The 12378-nt window shown below is 41.1% G+C and overlaps 2 protein-coding genes across 4 annotated transcripts in view; one reads left to right on the top strand and one right to left on the bottom strand.

The window, feature by feature from the left end:
• The window catches only part of cul9 (cullin 9), a 42860-nt gene extending 34740 nt beyond the window's left edge, over positions 1–8120 (top strand). For all 3 annotated transcript variants that reach the window (XM_026224513.1, XM_026224514.1, XM_026224512.1), the window contains 11 exons: positions 1964–2336; positions 3775–3915; positions 4005–4169; positions 4376–4539; positions 5463–5556; positions 5878–5952; positions 6029–6139; positions 6226–6343; positions 6583–6716; positions 6812–6903; positions 6985–8120. In XM_026224513.1, the coding sequence (XP_026080298.1) occupies positions 1964–2336; positions 3775–3915; positions 4005–4169; positions 4376–4539; positions 5463–5556; positions 5878–5952; positions 6029–6139; positions 6226–6343; positions 6583–6716; positions 6812–6903; positions 6985–7189 (1672 nt within the window). In that variant the 3' untranslated portion in view covers positions 7190–8120. The remainder of the gene's footprint in view (positions 1–1963; positions 2337–3774; positions 3916–4004; positions 4170–4375; positions 4540–5462; positions 5557–5877; positions 5953–6028; positions 6140–6225; positions 6344–6582; positions 6717–6811; positions 6904–6984) is intronic.
• Positions 8121–9916: 1796 nt separating this feature from the next.
• On the bottom strand, positions 9917–12223 carry tuba4l (tubulin, alpha 4 like). The gene is made up of 4 exons (XM_026224527.1): positions 12092–12223; positions 11770–11989; positions 11528–11676; positions 9917–10944 (listed from the first exon to the last, which is right to left on the bottom strand). Exons 1-4 carry the CDS (start codon positions 12092–12094, stop codon positions 9967–9969), a joined length of 1350 nt encoding a protein of 449 aa, XP_026080312.1. The 5' UTR covers positions 12095–12223; the 3' UTR covers positions 9917–9966.
• Between the last annotated feature and the right edge of the window lie 155 nt (positions 12224–12378).

Genomic DNA, 12378 nt, shown 5'->3' with positions numbered 1-12378 from the left:
AAAGGCTCGTTCACACCGGGACCAATATCGTGCGTTTAACGGCTTGTGACTAAACTAAGGGCGCCAATGTGATTGTACACACCAACACGCAAAATGTGTGGCGTAAAAGCATCATTTAAAAAAAAAAACGTCTCGGGCTAGTTATTTTTTATTTTTTTGGTTTGATGGCCATGTTCAAAATCTGGTTCACCAATGAGATTGCCACTTTTGTTCACGTGCCCAGAGCTTCTGAAGTAAAGCATGACTTGGTGGCGCTCAAGCTCAAAACGGTCTTGCCGAGCACACATTGATCGTTAACAACGAAGAGGAAGTAAGTAGACCAAGAAGATGCATCAAGGCAAGATGAATGTAGATCTACTGGTCTCTTTGGTGTCTGAACACAAAGGGCATTGTGAGAAACGTAAGAGCGACGACAAAAGTCTTTATAAGAGGGAGTTGTTATGGAGAGGAATTGCAAATCAAATTGGATGTGTACCCGGGGTTTTTTATTAAGCGCCATCTAATGTCAGGGAGTGAATTAGCACGTTCACCCGACTCATCGCCAGTGGAACTCGTTTGGGTATGAACACAAAAGACGTGTGGATAAACGTGTGTGATAATCGTCCCGGTGTGTACGAGGCTTTAGAAGAACGCAGTAAACAGGGAAGCAGCTCACTACAGGAGGTTTCAGAGCAGTGTCTGTGATTGGAGCAAATACTGGCAAATGCATTTTCAGTGGCACAGGAAGTGTTTGCTGCTGGGGTTTATTTTTTTTTGGCTTAACGTCTGCAGTTGTGCTGACTGTGAACTTCTCATGGACGGAGCTTGTCCATTCCTCATTGGTCAGAATGAATATTGTCATCAGCCAATGGAATGCCATAGTGAAAGGGTTAGTTCACCCGTAAAGGTTTTGAAACACCCTTTTGTTTATCTTCAGAGCGCAAATGAAGGTATTTTTTATATCTTTTGTTCCTTTTTGTCCTTCCACTGAAAGGCTATGCAACCAAAACTTTAAAACATATTTTTTTTAGACATTGTAAAAGCAATTTCTATGAATCGAGTGGTTTTAATCCAAGTCGTCTGAAGAGACACAAACATATGAAAAAACACACAACACATATGGTCAAAACACACTTGCTTGACACAAACAAATCTCTTTGCAAACACATTTAAGCTTCCATTTACCATATACTTCTATGTGCTATGTTTGTGCATTAATCAGTGTTTATATATGAATAAAAAAACCAAATTAAATCCGTTCGGATATCTTCATTTGTGTTTTGAAGATGGTTAAAAGTCTTAAGGGTTTCGGAACAACATCAGAGTGAGTAAATGACAGAATTGAAATTTTTGGGTGAACTACCCCAGAAAGAAATGTTTTTAGTCCACTTTTTAAAAATCTAATACTTATGCTTCTTCAGTACAGACTTTAGTATAACTATATTAGATATTTTGAAACGAGGCAACTTATGTTTACCACTTAAAAATAAATAAAGACTGTTTAAATTTTGAATCATGTTTGTTGCTCATTTATTCTATTTGATGGTCTATTTAAATTCTATATAAGGTGATTATTATTACTATTATTTTCTTTCTATGAAAATTTTTTATTTTAATCCGTGCAAAGGGATAATTATATTCCTTATTAAATGTGGTGGATATAAGGGAATTAAAATGTTTAAACTTGACCAGAATAAAATCTGTAATTTTTTTAGTGACTTTTAAAAGGTAATAAATGGAAGAGTTTTTTTTATTTACATTTTTTTTTATTGGTTTATTAAATATTTTGGCTAATTTGAGCATTCTTCCAGCTACAGTAACAATGTATAGTATTGAATTTTACCATGTTTAAATCCGTTCTCCCATATAAGCAGCACTGAGAATGTGGAAATGTTTGCTCAAAATGCCCATCCCTGACATCAGTGATTTCCCAGTCCACATCCACATAATGATGTTTTGTGTGACTGTATGTCTCCCTCTGCAGCCTGGGAGGCCTAATAGTTCCCCCGCAGCATCCGGAGGACGGCGTGCTGGAGGCCGTGCTGTTCTCCATGGGTCGCACAATGACTCAAGACGAGGTCAAGCAGCTGATGCAGCGCACCGTCCAGCAGGTGGCGGGGACCCTGAGCCTGGATCTGGACCGGGCCGAGCACCTGCTCATGCACTGCAAATGGAACGTGGACCTGTTGATCCAGCGGTACACGGATGACCCAGATGCCTTGGTCCTGGCTGCCGGCCTCAAGATCCGCAACCCCCAGCCGGCCCCGGTCCCCGTGGCCCAATGTCCCGTGTGCCTGTCCCAGACCAAAGAGAGTGACCCCCCTCCCATGCTCTGCTGCATGCACTACTGCTGCAGGGTGAGTGCGGGGCTACAACCTCTCAGAGTTAAACACTGCGTTGATGTGTTTCCTGTGGAAAATGCACATTTAGACGGAGCATATTAAAGGGCTTGTCTCTTTTAAGAAAATACAGTACTGTTCAAAAGTTTGGGGTCAGTAAGTGCATTTATATCAAATGTGATTATATTAAGTGAAAGTGCATAGTAGTTAAAAACCGTTATAAAGTGAGTTTGTTTGGATTTTTTTATTTTTTTAAGCAATTACCTATTATTCTGCAAGGTTGCATTAAACTGATCAAATGTGACCATAAAGACATTTTACATTGATTCAATATTTATATTTCAAATATTCAGAGAATCCGTTTTTTTTTTCTTTCTTTCTTTCTTTTTTTTTACAACATATTCCACAAAAATATTAAGCAGCACAACTGTACCAACGATAATACTAATACGAAATGTTCATTTCAACAGTAATTGCGGTATAAAATTCAGATTTTTTTGATCACAGGAATCTATTTTATAGAATTTATTTTTAAGGAATAAATGTTTACATGTATAAAAATAGTTCAGTTTTTAAATATAAGTGTAAATGTAGCTTTGATGAGCATGAGAGACACAAAAAAAATCCCCAAAATGTACCTTCCCCAAACTTTTGAATATGGCTCTGTAAATCAGTAAAAAAATATATAATTCTGTAATTCCTGTAGAGCTATGAAGCATGAACATTTAGATACATTATTTTGTTTATTACATGAGGATTAGAAATAATTTTTACTCTCATTTTGTTGAAGAGAAAGTGTATTTTATGTGTTCCAACTTAATTTTGTCAAGTTCTATTATTATTGGTCACATTTTATTTTATAGATAACTGGCAGCTAAAAGACTAAAAGCCTGATTTTGATTTAATCGTCTTTACGAGTAACAGTTATGGCATATGCATGTAATACGTCAGTATATTCATGGGCCAGATTTACTAAACAGGCATATTAGCGGGAGTACACAGTCCCATCCAAGCGCAGTTTTCTTCAGGTAATCTACAGACCGTGTGCAAGTTAAAGAACACAGACGCCGCTGGATAATTCCCAATATTATTGCAGGGTCGCAAAAGAATCAGAGCCAATTATAATTAAGGGCAGATAAAAAATCAGTTAAGATATGCTTTTTATAATGGTGCAAATACCAGTAAACCGACTAAATCAAAACTTGGTAAATTAACTTTTTGTGCTTCATTTAAATGCTCTCCTACTACAAATGTTACGCCTGAAAGAGAAACTCCTATAAATGCATATGCAATAATAAAATGCAACCTTTTCATTGCTAATTCTTCACTGCGTGTCTTGAATGAATAAATCCAGACAGTAGTTTTAGATCTCAATAAGAGGGTTTGTGCTGTTGCACGCTGTTCGTAAATCTGGCCCAGTATGAATGTGAAGTTGTTAAACTGTGTTTCCCATTAGTCCTGCTGGCAGGAGTACCTCACTGCTCGTATCGAACAGAATCTGGTGATGAACTGCGACTGTCCCATCACAGACTGCCGGGCTCAGCCCACCTCCAAGTTCTTTCACAACATCCTCACCGATAAGGACACCATTGCCAAAGTAAGTGCAGGTCAGCACACACACACACACTCGCTCTGTGTGTTTAGGGGACTGGAGAATGAGTTTGTACCCTGTGCTTCCTCCTGCAGTATGACAGCGCTCTTCTGCGAGGCTTCGTGGAGTGCTGCTCCAACCTGACCTGGTGCACCAACCCTCAGGGCTGCGACCAGATCCTGTGCAAGGAGAACATCGGTAGCATGGGCACCTGCTCCAAGTGCTGCTGGTCCTCCTGCTTCAGCTGTAACTTCCCAGAGGTACACCAATGCTAAAACCATCAGAGGATAGCTGCTTCTGTATATAGAGACCTGTTGAGATTGTGCGCGGTTTACATTTCGTGTTTAAAAAAAGCTTCAGTGTGAATAATGGGAATCACGTGGGTATTTATGAGATACCCAATTAACTTGGAGTTATCCACTGGTCCTGTGCTGTGTAATCCCTCTCTCTCTCGTCCAATCGTCAGGCGCACTACCCAGCCAGCTGCAGTCACATGTCTCAGTGGATGGATGATGGAGGCTATTATGAGGGAATGAGTATGGAAGCACAGAGTAAACATCTGGCCAAGCTTATATCCAAACGCTGCCCCAGCTGCCAGGCCCAGATTGAGAAGAACGAGGGTTGTTTGCAGTGAGTGTGCATGCGCAGATGTGACCCTGGAGCACAAAACCAGTCTTAAGTCACTGGGGTGTATTTGTAGCAATAGCCAAAAATACATTGTTTGGCTCAAAATTATAGATTTTCTTTTTTTTTTTATGCCAAAAACATCAGGATATTAAGTAAAGATTATGTTCCATGAAGATATCTTGTAAATAGGGAAGTTGTGGCCTAATGGTTAGAGAGTCGGACTCCCAATCGAAAGGTTGTGAGTTTGAGTCCCGGGCCGGACGGAATTGTGGGTGGGGGGAGTGCATGTACAGTTCTCTCTCCACCTTCAATACCACGACTTAGGTGCCCTTGAGCAAGGCATCGAACCCCCAACTGCTCCCCGGGCGCCGCAGCATAAATGGCTGCCCACTGCTCCGGGTGTGTGTTCACAGTGTGTGTGTGTGTGTGTGTGTGTGTGTGTGTGTGTTCACTGCTCTGTGTGTGTGCATTTCGGATGGGTTAAATGCAGAGCACAAATTCTGAGTATGGGTCACCATACTTGGCTGAATTACACGTCACTTCACTTCACTTAAATAAATTTCCTACCATAAATTTATCAAAACTTAATTTTTGATTCGTAATATGCATTGCTAAGAATTCATTTGGACAACTTCAAAGCCGATTTTCTCAATATTTAGATTTTTTTGCTCCCTCAGATTCCAGATTCATCAAATAGTTGTATTTCGGCCAAATATTGTCCGATCCCAACAAACCATACATCAATGGAAAGCTGATTTATTCAGCTTTATGTCAACTGTATACATTGTATAAATCTCAAAAAACACTTAAGACGCTGGTTTTGAGGTCCAAGGTCACAAATGTCTCATATTTATTATTCCATTTCAGCACTATGTAACATTAGCTTTAATACTGAGTGTAAACCTTATGTCTTTTTCTCCGTGTAGTATGACGTGTGCCAAATGTAATCATGGATTTTGCTGGAGATGTCTGAAGCCATGGAAGCCAACGCATAAAGATTATTACAACTGCTCGGCCATGGTAAGCGTCTTCAGAAGATGTGTGGGCTCCTGTGAGCGATTAATTAGGTTTCACCTCATTATTGTTCATTAACTTTTTACCTTTTTTGGCTGCGACTCCAGTCTGTTTTCAAGAAGTAGACACAAGGCCTAAATTTATATGAAGTGGGTCAGTGGTGGCCTCATATATTTAGTGGAGGTGAACGCTTCACCGTATATTTTTGTAATGGCTGCATGTTCTATTATTCTGGAGGCCTCTGTACACACAGGCTTTCAAAACTCACAGTTTCAAACTGGACGCTCTGATTTTTTATAATTGCTGTATATTAATATGCAATCGCAGGTCAGTAAAGCTGCAAGGCAAGAGAAGAAGTTCCAAGACTACAATGAGAGATGCACATTTCATAACCAAGCCAAGGTTTGTTGGAGCCCTTCACTGCATTGAGCTCATATGCTTCAAGTTCTTATAAGTGTCTGTCTCTTGCTTTCTGCAGGACTTTGCAATCAATCTGGAGAATAAGGTGTTTTCCATCAACGAAGCTTTACAGATGAAGTCTTTGACATTTGTGATCGACGCCTGCAAGATTCTCGCCCAAGCTCGAAAGGTGGGAATTTATTATGATGATGTTATTTATTATTTTATGTTTTTTTCTTCATGCTAATAGTTGTGTTTGTGTCGTTTGTCATGTAGGTGCTGGCATACTCGTGTGTTTACAGCTATTACAACCAGGACACTGAGAAGATGGATGTGATGGAGCAACAGACAGAAGCTCTGGACCTTCACACGAACGCCCTGCAGATCCTGCTCGGTCAGTGTTAGGGACACACCGTTGCTTTTGGGAATGTTATTCAAGAAACCTTTGCAACAATGACCTTTTTACCAGACTTGGTCCTGGAAGCACTTACTTTTTTTTTTTTATAGTAAACAGTTGTATACTTTGAACCAAACCAACCCAATAACTCAGTCGTCCTGAAGAAATTTTGCTCTAATTGAATGTTGTTTAGTTCTGACGCGTGACGATAAAACTGCTTGTGATTCTGGTTTCAGAGGAGACGTTGCTGCAGTGCACTGATCTTGCATCTTGTGTCCGACTCCTAAAACCTGAACACCTAAACACTGGCCTGGAGCTCATTCGCCGAATCCAGGAGCGTCTTGTGGCCATCCTCCAGCACTCCACTCAGGTAAACCTACTCCTGTATGGACGCCTTTGAGGCTTAACATGAAAAGCGTTCAAAGCACTCATTTGACCATCTGGGATAAATCATGTTTTTGGCAGGACTTCCGTGTGGGATATCAGTCCAAGACCGAGCAGGACCAGGAGACTGCGCAGGCCTCGAATCTGGCTAACCTCACGGACACCAACAAAGAGTGAGCCAGCACACATCTACAGAGAATCACAACTGACTTCTGCAACGAGCCTCACCTTTGTGATTTTTTTTTTTATTTCAGGTCCAAATCTGATGGAGACACTGATAACAATAACTGCGCCGGCGAGGACCCTGGCGATGACGCGGACGAGTCTGAAGTGTATGACGATGACTACGTTCCAGAATGGCACGAGGATTACGATGAGGAAGATATAGATGACGACGACTTCTTTTCTGATGATGACGAATCTGAAAACTTAGAGAGGGACTTCAGCCCTTTGGACTAAATGACCCTGAGAGTGATACACAGTGCTTACACGATGCCTACCAATGTACAAGTAGACACTACAAATTCCAACCCCGATATAAGAACAACAACAAAAAAGGTTTTCTGTAACGTAGTTTTTGCTTCGCACTTAGTATCTACTTTGAATCCTAGCGTAAATTCGTCGTTCCACCGAAAGTGGTATTTCACATTTTATTTAGGCTTCTGCTGCAGTTATAAAATTGCTTCGTTCAATGCTGACGAGGGTACTTTAAGTTCAATGAAGGATGGATGTTACATTCTAGAGGAATTATGGTTTTGAAATTGAAAGAGAAGGGACGTATAATTTTGAAAGCTGTTTTTTTTTTTTTTTAATGTGGTCAAAGGTGTCGGCATTGTGTATTTAGTTTGAATACCAAAAGCACTTGCCTTTATTCCATTTTAAATTCCTTTAAATGCCTTCATATATGACGTTAAGTTGGTTGGTCACCATTTGAATGATCGTAAGCATTTGGAAATATTTGCAAAGACTGAGAAAAACATCAGCATCTGTGTTTCAGAGCAGCATGAAAAATGACGAGGATTGGGCTTCAGTGACCTGCCGGTTCTGTCCTACAAACTCAAACATTTTACTTCAGCCTGACTCATTTAGATGCTATGGCAATAAATATTTAATAGCATTGTAGCTCGTCGCATAACTTGCTAACCAAAACATAGCTTAATCGCTTTTTTTCAGTTTCTTCCTCCAAAAAAAAAACATTGTAATTCTTTTTTTTGGACATGTTGATGTTCGCTTGTATAGAGATGGAGATATAAAATATCTTCCAAAGTCCAGTTCTGAATTGAGATGCCTATATATTCATATACTGTCCATCTTCTGAAATGTTTTCTCTGTTCAACTTAAAAACAAAGTTGCTCAACTTCATCTCACAAAATAAACGCTTTTCTTCAAATTGCGTGTACATGGGTTGTTTGTTGTCGTCTTGTTGTGAATCAGAACTGTATCTACAAAAGCTCCCAAAAATTAAGTATGTTAACGTTAGAAAGTTTAAATGTCCCCTTAGTAGTTCAACTTTCAAAACTATCTTGAGACCAGTTCATTTTATTCCTGGGAGCATTAACACAGAATGAGTACTAACCTGAAAAACTAAATGTCTGTAATATCTGGAGAAAACATTTCATTGGTGTTTAGTTGCCTGAAGCAGCTATGATTGTGACCAAACAATCTGCTCGATTTTTTAAGAAATTTATGATACCTCAAGGCCATCCCTTTTCCAAGCTTTTCCCTTCATAAATGAAAAGTAGTTGCCGTATCCTCCCCAACAAGCATTTTCTAAGTGGTCCAACCAGTTCAAAATGTCACCTGCAGTTGACATGAAATTGCAACCATTTATAGCAGGGTGTAACACCGGACCGGTCACCTCCACTTTGTTGTTTTGACCTGATGCTGGCCTGGATCTCCAGGGCTTTGAATGCTGGTTGCACACATCTCCAAGATGTCTTTCAAAGAGTGTTTCGCCTGGAAAGCATCTGCAGTGTACGAACATCGGATACAATTTTACATTCTAAATCTTTATTTAACATCTGACAACATCCCATAGAGGCATTGCAGATGAGCTAATACAAGTACATCAGACATATCTGCAGTATGCTGGACCAGCGGAGGGGAGGCCACTGGAAAAAGTATCCTGAAGACTATGATCCTCCAGTCTACATCACAGAGAAGAAGCCATTTTTAAACTGTTTTAAGACACCTGCGTTTATTGCATGGGATAAATATTGGATCAGCTAGTGTTGATCAAACTTAAGTTGGATTTTGATAAGAGTCTTATGGTAATTACTCCCAACACACACTAATACAAAATTTATATTGGGAATTCACCACACTGTGCATCCCAAATGAATGTTTTGTTTTACTTTGCCATTTTTGAGGTAGCAAAACTTTCTTACACATGCCAAGAGACATTCTACCTAGAGGGGAAAAGACTATTAGCTCTTAAAAGGGGACATCCCCAGACTACACACACACACACTTCATATGAAACCGTGCCACTTTAGAGTTGCATTCAAAGTAAACACGATGCTCAAAAACAACATACGGTGGAAATGAAGTAAAAAGAGACACCACTTCTAGCAACGTACATCCTGCAAGATCTACACTTTAATATGAAGCATTTATGGTGGCACTTCCACATACGAAGTATGGGTTGAAGAGATTTGAAAGACTTTGTCGCATTTAGCTACTCTTGCTTATCTGTAAAGCTAGTGAACGCTTCAGGCTGGACCCAAAACAAATTTAAAAAGGAACACTGCAGTTTTTTTGAAAATGGTTTCGAACTTCAAAGTTTTACAGTTTTTGTATCCATTCAAGTATTTCCAAATCCATCTCCTGGTCTGTCGATAGCGCTTTTAGCCTAGATCACGGAAACTGATCAGACCCTTAGCATCTCGCTCAAATGATGAAAGGGTTTGTATTTTTCCCCAGATTTAAAACCCCATATTTGAGACTCTTCTGTAGTTACATCATGCAAGACCAACGGTTGTGATTTTCTTGGCCGATATGGTTAGGAACTAGACTCATTCAATGTGCCTGCTGCACCCATGGTATATAGACATTAAGTTGGACATGAAAAACCCCACACTAGTTCGTTGCTCAATTAAGCTCCACAAACACCAAAGAAACTCTAACAAAACTACATCTGATCAAGGTCATGAAGGCAAAGCTAGTCTAAGAACCAAACTAAGAGGGTTCAGATGCATTTAAAGTTTATTTACTCAATATACAAACATTTTGCATACTTAATACTCCTCTTCATCCTCCCCACCGTCCTCTGTGGAATCCGCACCAACCTCCTCGTAGTCCTTCTCCAGAGCAGCCATATCCTCTCGCGCTTCTGAAAACTCCCCTTCCTCCATCCCTTCACCCACGTACCAGTGCACGAAAGCCCTCTTTGCATACATCAGGTCAAACTTGTGGTCCAGGCGACCCCACGCCTCTGCAATAGCAGTGGTGTTACTCAGCATGCAGACGGCCCTCTGCACCTTGGCCAGATCCCCTCCCGGGACAACAGTGGGCGGCTGGTAGTTGATTCCAACCTTGAACCCGGTGGGACACCAGTCTACAAACTGGATGGAGCGGCGCGTCTTGATGTTGGCTATGGCAGCATTCACATCTTTCGGTACCACATCACCACGGTACAGCAAACAGCAGGCCATGTATTTTCCACGGCGAGGGTCGCACTTCACCATCTGGTTTGCCGGCTCAAAGCAGGCATTGGTGATTTCTGGAACAGAGAGCTGCTCGTGGTAAGCCTTCTCAGCAGAAATGATAGGAGCGTAGGTGACCAGTGGGAAGTGGATGCGTGGGTATGGGACTAGGTTGGTCTGGAACTCCGTAAGGTCCACATTTAGGGCTCCATCGAAACGCAGTGATGCGGTGATGGAGGACACGATCTGGGCGATGAGCCGGTTCAGGTTGGTGTAGGAGGGACGCTCGATGTCGAGGTTTCGCTTGCAGATGTCAAAGATGGCTTCATTATCCACCATGAAGGAGCAGTCCGAATGCTCCAGAGTAGTGTGGGTTGTAAGGATCGAGTTGTAGGGCTCCACCACAGCAGTGCTGACTTGTGGGGCAGGATATACAGAGAATTCCAACTTGGACTTTTTACCGTAATCAACAGACAGTCGCTCCATCAGCAGAGATGTGAAACCAGAGCCAGTTCCCCCACCAAAGCTGTGAAAGATCAGGAACCCCTGCAGACCAGTGCACTGGTCCGCCTAGAGAGAATTCAAGGGAAAAATGGGAAAGTTCAGATCTGACCAGGAATAAAAGACTCTGAATGGTCACAATACCTAAAAAAAAAAAAAAAAGTTCCAAATTTTCACAGAAAATGGTGTAACCATTTTGGGTTCACCTGAAGATCTTGGTGAACTGTTCTTAAAAAGTCATCTAAAGAAACTTTCCCCATTATAAAGAGGGTTTTGCAAAACAGGTTAAGATATTAAAGCAGTGGTTCTCACCTCTGGCCCTCAAGGACCATGTTCTGCAGGGTTTAGCTTAAAGCTTGATCAGAGTCACTGGTCTAAAACATTCAAGTGACCCTGAAGGCCTTACTTGTTCAGGTGTATTTGGTTAGGGTTGGAACGAAAATCTACAGGAAAGGGGACCTTGAGGGCCAGAGTTTAGAAACCAATGATTAAAAAGACTCTTCACTGAACTGTAAGTGCCAATAAAGATCTTCTTTATTTTTAAAGCAGCCTTCTCAAACGCAGTTCCTGGAGGGCCACAGCTCTGCACAGTTTTGTTCCAACCTTAATCAAACACACCTGATTCAGCCAATCAATTAAAGCATAAACTCACCATTTTGCGCATCCGGTCAAGCACAGAATCTACAATCTCTTTACCGATGGTATAGTGGCCACGAGCATAATTATTGGCAGCATCCTCCTTGCCACTGATGAGCTGCTCAGGGTGGTACAGTTGTCGATAATGTCCATTACGGATCTCATCTGCAGTTCAAACAAAAGAAATAAAGCTACACTGGAAGTACAGCGACAAGATTCTTTAATAAATTAAGAAGCCTGAATGGTGTTCAGTCTTACCAACAACTGTTGGCTCTAGATCAATGAAGATAGCACGAGGAACGTACTTCCCAGCACCAGTTTCACTGAAGAAAGTGCCAAAAGAGGAGTCAACCAGTGAGCCTCCATCAGCAACAATGGTGCCATCCGGCTGGAAGCCATGCTCCAAACAATACAGCTCCCAGCAGGAGTTACCCATCTGGATACCTGCTTGACCAATATGTATGGAAATACACTCCCTCTGGTTTGACCAAGGCAAAACACAAACACAAAAGTCAACTGCGGGGAAGTGCTAAAGTGGCATAACTAATAATACTGTGACGAGAACCAGCAGTAATCTCACCATTTTACTCAAGTATCACAGCAAGTAGAAACTAATTAAGAACCTTGGAATGATAATAAAAATAAACCACTTGCATGCAAACCTTATCACCTAAAGTCTGTAATCTTTCTAAGAGCAGCTCACCTGATCTTGGTTTATATTGGCCTCAAATTAGAAGGGTGTGGCTTATAATGAACTCTACCTGATAAAACAGGCAGCCCAGCAGATTCAGAGCAGAACAGGCTTTATCGCACTCGAAACTCATGTCTTTGTTATTGAATAAGAAATCAATACAGTTTGTGTTGAGC

Source organism: Carassius auratus, chromosome 38 (assembly GCF_003368295.1).
Source record: "Carassius auratus strain Wakin chromosome 38, ASM336829v1, whole genome shotgun sequence".
Lineage (NCBI taxonomy): Eukaryota > Metazoa > Chordata > Actinopteri > Cypriniformes > Cyprinidae > Carassius > Carassius auratus.
Note: the sequence above shows the minus strand (reverse complement) of the source record. Positions and strands in the feature narration are given on the sequence as shown.